The sequence below is a fragment of the Carlito syrichta genome, unplaced genomic scaffold, assembly GCF_000164805.1.
Source record: "Carlito syrichta isolate Samal-C Ts95f unplaced genomic scaffold, Tarsius_syrichta-2.0.1 Scaffold315955, whole genome shotgun sequence".
Lineage (NCBI taxonomy): Eukaryota > Metazoa > Chordata > Mammalia > Primates > Tarsiidae > Carlito > Carlito syrichta.
Window position 1 is genome coordinate 46,730 of NW_007260051.1, and position 6,222 is coordinate 52,951.

Consider the following 6,222-nt stretch of genomic DNA (forward strand, 5'->3'; position numbering starts at 1 on the left):
GGAAGGATCGCCAGAGCCCAGCAGGTCGAGGCTGCGGTGGCCGGGAGCGGCCACTGCACTCCAGTCTGGGTGACAGAGTGAGACTCCAGCTCATAAATAAATAAATAAATGTGCTGAAAAATGATACCTTATATTTATTCTCATGAATTCCTTTTTTTTTCTTTTGAGTTGAAGTCTTACTCTGTGGCCCAGGCTGTAATGCAGTGGCACGCTCACAGCCACCTCAGCCTTGACCTGCTGAGCTCAGGCCATCCTTCTGCCTCAACCTTCCAAGTAGCTGATACTACATGCACCACCACGCCCAGCTAATTTTTATTGATTTATTGTATATAGTTGAAGTCTCACCAAGTGTCCCAGTCTGGTCTCCTACTGCTGGACTCAGGCAATCCTCTCACCTCTGCCTCCCAAAGTGCCGGGATTACAGGCATGAACTACTGCTCCTGGTTCTCATGAGTTCTAAATAGAATGACTCCAACTGTCACCCGGGCCACCAGGCTATAGCCATAGCCAGAGTGCTGCTTTTTGTTTTGTTGTAAGCTTCAAGACTTAAAAAAACTTCTTGAGGTTGTTGGTATATGAAGAGTAAAATTTCAAGGCAGGATTATGGGAATTGTACCTTTTTTTTTTTATTTTTATTTTGAGTTGAAGTCTCAGTGTCACTCAGACTGGAGTGCAGTGGCATGCTCCCAGCCACCGCAGCCTCAACCTGGTGGGCTCTGGCGAACCTTTGGCCTCAGCCTTCCATGTAGCCGGAACTTCAGGCACACGCTACCATGCCCGGGTAATTTTTTGATTTGTTGTAGAGACAAGGTCTCACCAAGCTGTCCGGGTGGGTCTCGAACTTACGGGTTCAGGCAATCCACTTGCCTCAACTTCCCAAAGTGCTGGGTCTACAGGCTGAGCCACTGAACCCCGCCAGAATTGTACTTTTTAGAGGTTTTGATTTAACAGATTAAGTCTTTTAATGCATGCACACAAAAGTATAATTAATTGTTCTATTTACAAGCTGCTTATAGGGTTTATTAAAATATGTTGAGTCATCATGCTCTGCAGCTTTTGTGGAGTCTGGAAGTGGAATATCAGTTTAAAGCTATATGATGAATATATTCTTTGGGGTAACCCCTTCGGGTCCCCTCTCACTGTGGGAGCTTTTCTGTCCTCTCAATATATCCTGCTTTCTCACACACACACAAAAGAATATGTTCTTTGAATGCTTTCAGTGTACCTCTTGTTGACTCTATGATCTCATTTGAGACAACATTCACAGTTTAAATTTGAGCCGCAGAGTTCATTGGTACTTCTGTCATACCTTGTAATAGGTCCCACCGTGAAGTAATTTAAGCCCGAAGTTTTAATGTTTAGAGTTTAGACCTCTTTGCAACATTTTTAGTATAGCAAAGCCCTGATTCCAAGCTTTAGAAGTTAGTTTCATATCTTCTTATTTTACTAATGAAAAAGGGCTTATTTTAATTGAGTAACTTGACAAGTTGTTTTATCTGCCAATTCTTGTTTCCTGAGTTGGAGTCTCACTCTGTCATCAAGGCTGGAGTGCAAGCAAGATCACAGCTCACTGCAGCCTCAACATCTTGGGTTCAGCCAATCCTTCCAAATCAGCCTCCTTAGTAGCTGGGACTACAGGCATGTGCCACCACACTGAGCTAATTTTTTTATTTTTGTAGAGATGAAGTCTCACTGTGTTGCCCAGGTTGGTCTTGAACTCCTGGGCTCTCAAACGATCTTCCCGCCTTGACTTCCCAAAGTTCTGGGATTATAGGTGTGAATATAACTATATAGATAAGGAACTCCATCTCTTGATACTTGTTCCTTATATCATATGAATTAACTTGGCCAGAAGTTTTCTCATCCTGGATCAATCAATAATTATGAAGTATTTTCTTACTTAAAACTTTGTTCTTATTTTGAGTGGAGGGACTACCACAGATTTTATTCTATGGGAGTATTCATAGGCTGTAAATAATTAAGATTCATATTGTCTCCTTAATATTTATTGCTAGGAGATATGCAAATTTTTTCATTCTGAGACTTAACAATAATAGGTAATAGCTTTCCATTTTGTATTATAAATCTGACAGTCTGAATTTTCAGTTTATTTAAAATCTTTCCAAAATCTTTTTATGTTGCTGGTCTTGAGATCAGTAAGTTTGGACTGGATGAGGCAGCTCATGCCTATAATCCCATCACTCTGGGAGGCTGAGATGAGAGGGTTGCCTGAGCCCAAGGGTTCAAGACCAGCCTGGGCAACTTGGCAAGACCCCCATCTCTACAATAAATTAAAAAATAAGCTGGGTATGGTGGCACATGCCTGTAGTTCCAGCCATTTGGAAGGCTGAGGTGGAAGGATCACCTGAGCCTAGCAGGTCGAGGCTGCGGTGGCCATGAGCATGTCACTGTGCTCCAGTCTGGGTGACAGTGAGACTCTGATTTAAAAAAAAAAAGGTATCAGTAAGTTTATTTTCATCGTTGATACTATCATTTAAATAATTTTGTTTCATATCTTTAAGTCTAATACTTGTAATGAGATGAAGCTACCATCACTGAAGGATATATATCATAAAAAACAAAGGGAAAACAAGCAGTTACCTGAGAGGGATCTCACATCTGCTTCCAACCCAAATCATCCACCAGAGGTAAAGTTACCAACATTCTGCTGAGTGAAAATTAACATTGCTTCCTGACTCTAACTTTCATCTTCAGCTTTATTTTCCCCAGGAGAGCTAAAGCCTGCTTACTTAAAAACAAGCAAAACAAAAACTGAGTACTGAGGGTGAAACTTTACTGTGTCTGTCTTATTTCCAGGTCCTGACTCTAGATCCAACATTGCATATGAAGCCAAATCAGCAGATTTCAGGGATTCAACCACATGGCTTTTCGAATGCCCTTGATGACAGGATATCCTTTTCACCAGACTCTGTTCTAGAACCTAGTATGTCTAGTCACTCTGACATAGACTCATTTTCGCAAGCAAGTAATGTCGCTTCTCAGCTATATGGATTCCCAAAATATCCTTCAAGTACAAAAGCTTCACTGGCGGACTCTTGGAAAAATCATACATTCCAGAATGAAAGTAGAACCAGTTCCACGTTTCCTTCAGTATATACCATAACTAGTAATGACATCTTGGTCAACACTGTAGATGAAGAAAACCCTGTCATGGTCACTTCGGCCTCAGTCAGTCAGTCTCAGCTCCCAGGTACAGCCAACAGTGTCCCAGAGTGCATTTCACTGACTTCCTTGGAAGATCCTGTGATATTGTCTAAGTATGTATTTCAATGAATGACTTGTATAGTAATAGATTTTCTGTAATGTCTGACTGATGAAAGTGGCTTTTATTGAACTTCAGTAATGTATAAAATCTTAAAGAGGTACAGCATTTTTAAGATAGAGCATATAGAGCCAGGCTCGGTGTCTCAGCCTGTAATCCTGCAACTTTGGGAGGCTGAGGTGAGTGGATTGCCTGAGCCCGTGGGTTCGAGACCCGCCTGGGCAGTGAGACCTCATCTCTATAATAAATCAAAAAATCAGCCGGGCGTGGTTGCGCATGCCTGTAATTCTGGCTACTTGGAAGGCTGAGGCAGAAGGATCACTGGAGCCCAGCAGTTCGAGGCTGCGGTGGCCGGGAGAGGTCACTCCACTCCAGTCTGGGCGACAGAGTGAGACTCCAACTCAAAAAAAAAAAAGTGCATATAGGCCAGGATGGTGGCTCATCTATATAATCCCAGCGTTTTGGGAGACTGAGGTAAGAGAATTGTCTGAGTCCACGGGTTCGAGACCAGCATGGGCAACTTGGCAAGACCTCATCTCTACAGTAAATCAAAAAATTAGCCGGACGTGGTAGCGCATGCCTGTAATTCCGGCTACTTGGAAGGCTGAGACTGAAGGATCTCCTGAGCCCAGCAGATGGAGGCTGCAGTGGTTCTGAGTGTGCCACTGTACTCCAGCCTGGGCAACAGAGTGGAACTCCAACTCAAAAAAAGAGCATATAAAAAACTTTTTTTCACTTAATTAGTTGTCAACTTTTTGTGTATTAATCTATTATATATTTTGTGGGCGTGCAAAGGGAATATGCTGGGTTTTTTGCAAGTAATTGTGCTCTTTGTTTCTCTTATGGGATAGAGGTGGAGAATATGATTTTCTAATAATTTTCTTACTCTCACTGACAGGATTAGGCAGAATCTGAAGGAAAAGCATGCTCGACACATAGCGGATCTTCGAGCTTATTATGAATCAGAAATACATAGTTTGAAACAGAAGCTGGAGGCAAAAGAAATTTCTGCAGTTGAAGATTGGAAGAAAACCAATCAAATTCTTGTAGACAGGTAAAATTTATAATTTAACTGTGAAGTTAGTTTTTCTCCACCTTGGATGTATTATTTCCACAAAAGTATAATGTATTGTGATGGTAAAACACTTTGAAAACGTGTACTTTGGATTTGAAATTTTTTTTTTTTTTTTTGAGAAAGCAGGATTTATTGAGAGGACAGAAAAGCTCCCATGGTGGGAGGGGATCCAAAAGGGTTGCAGGGATTTGAAATTTTAACCAAAGAGAAGTATGAAAGTATGTTTGCCTAAGTTAGTATGTTTAAAGATTTGAACCAATATCTTAAAATATACTAATAACTGATATGAAACCATTTGTTTCATAAGGGCAAAATACCAAAACAGTTGAGCAAATTATCATTTTTTTTTTGTTTGAGTCAGTCTCACTCTGTTACCCAGGCTGTAGGGCAATGGCATAATTATGACTCACTTTAGCCTTGACCTCCTGGACTCAGGAGATCCTCTACCTCAGTCTCCTGAGTAGCTGGGACTACAGGCATATGCAACCATGCCCAGCTAATTTTTTTGATTTTTTGTAGAGACAAGATCTCAGTATGTTGCCTAGGCTGATCTCGAACTCCTGGACTGAAGCAATCCTCCTACCTCAGCTTCCCAAAATGCTGGGATTATAGGCATGAACCACTGTGCCCAGCCAAGCATATTTTGTATATGCAGAGTAATGTCATTCACAGAAGGATTAGTACTACAGAATCCCTAGTTAGAAGTCTGACAGCTGGGTGTGGTGGCTCATGCCTGTAATCCCAGCACTTTGAGGTGGAGGTGAGAGAACTGTCTGAGTCTAGAGGTTTGAGACTAGCCTGTGTAGTAACTCAGTGAGACCTCGTCTCTGCAGTGAATAAAAAAAAATTTAACCAGGCGTGGTGGGATGTGCTTGTGGTTCCAGCCACTTGGAGGGTTGAGGCAGAAGGATTGCCTGAGTCCATCAGGCTGAGGCTACAGTGGCTGTGAACATACCACTGCACTCCAGGCTGAATGACAGAGTGAGACTCAGACCCTAAATAAATAAATAAATAAGTCTATGACTTATTTTCTGTGGCAGTTCTTAACCTTTTTTTATTTTTATTTTTTAAATTTTAGAGATGAGATCTCACTAAGTTGCTTGGGCTAGTCTTGAACCTGCGGGCTCAGGTAATCCACTCATCTCAGCCTCCCAAAGTGCTGGGATTACAGGCTGAGCCACCGAGCCCAGCCCTTAACCTTTTTTTATACCCAGAAATGCATAACTTAAAATACTATAGTTTTCAGGAACTTTCAGAGGCAATTATCCCATTCAAAAGAACCCCATAAAAATGCAGAGGAGAATGACTTATTTTAGCGATAGCTTTACACCTACTATAGAATCAGTTATAAAGTTTGATGCTTTCACTAGTATTAGTAATAGAGTCCTTGTAACATGTTTTGCAGTTAAATAAGACTTAGATTGAAAATTGATGCAAATCAAGATGATAACAAGGAGTTCTTTAGGCAGAAAACACAAAGCCCCTGTCAAAAAAGCCTTGGAGGAAACGAAAATCTTCCATTCAGCTAACAATTGAACTTTCAGAATTATGGGAAAACTAGCCTTTATACTAAGTAGCTATTGGTTGCTGTGGTAGTTAACATGATTAACATGGCTGTCTTGTTCCTTAATACAGCTTTCATTTGACTTTTGGTGGTGGGAGTGCAATCATAGGGAGATATAATTTGAAGAGCCAGACCAGGGGGAAAGAATGTCAGGTTTGCGATTTCTAGGACAAAAAGAAAAGAATAGTTGGCAGGTTAGGGGAAGTTAGTTCTTTTTTTGAAGGTAAAGATGACTACAGGACTGCCTGCTGGGAAACAGAGTATGAAAGAAGCCTACCAGTGAACTTTTTTTTTTTTTTT

The 6,222-nt window shown here is 41.2% G+C and overlaps 1 protein-coding gene across 1 annotated transcript in view; it reads left to right on the forward strand.

Moving 5' to 3' along the window:
* Positions 1-6,222, forward strand: part of MPHOSPH9 (M-phase phosphoprotein 9) — a 74,110-nt gene that overhangs the window by 32,097 nt on the left and 35,791 nt on the right. The window contains exons 9-11 of the mRNA XM_021706726.1: positions 2,523-2,648; positions 2,818-3,278; positions 4,182-4,337. Coding sequence (XP_021562401.1) covers positions 2,523-2,648; positions 2,818-3,278; positions 4,182-4,337 — 743 coding nt within the window. The remainder of the gene's footprint in view (positions 1-2,522; positions 2,649-2,817; positions 3,279-4,181; positions 4,338-6,222) is intronic.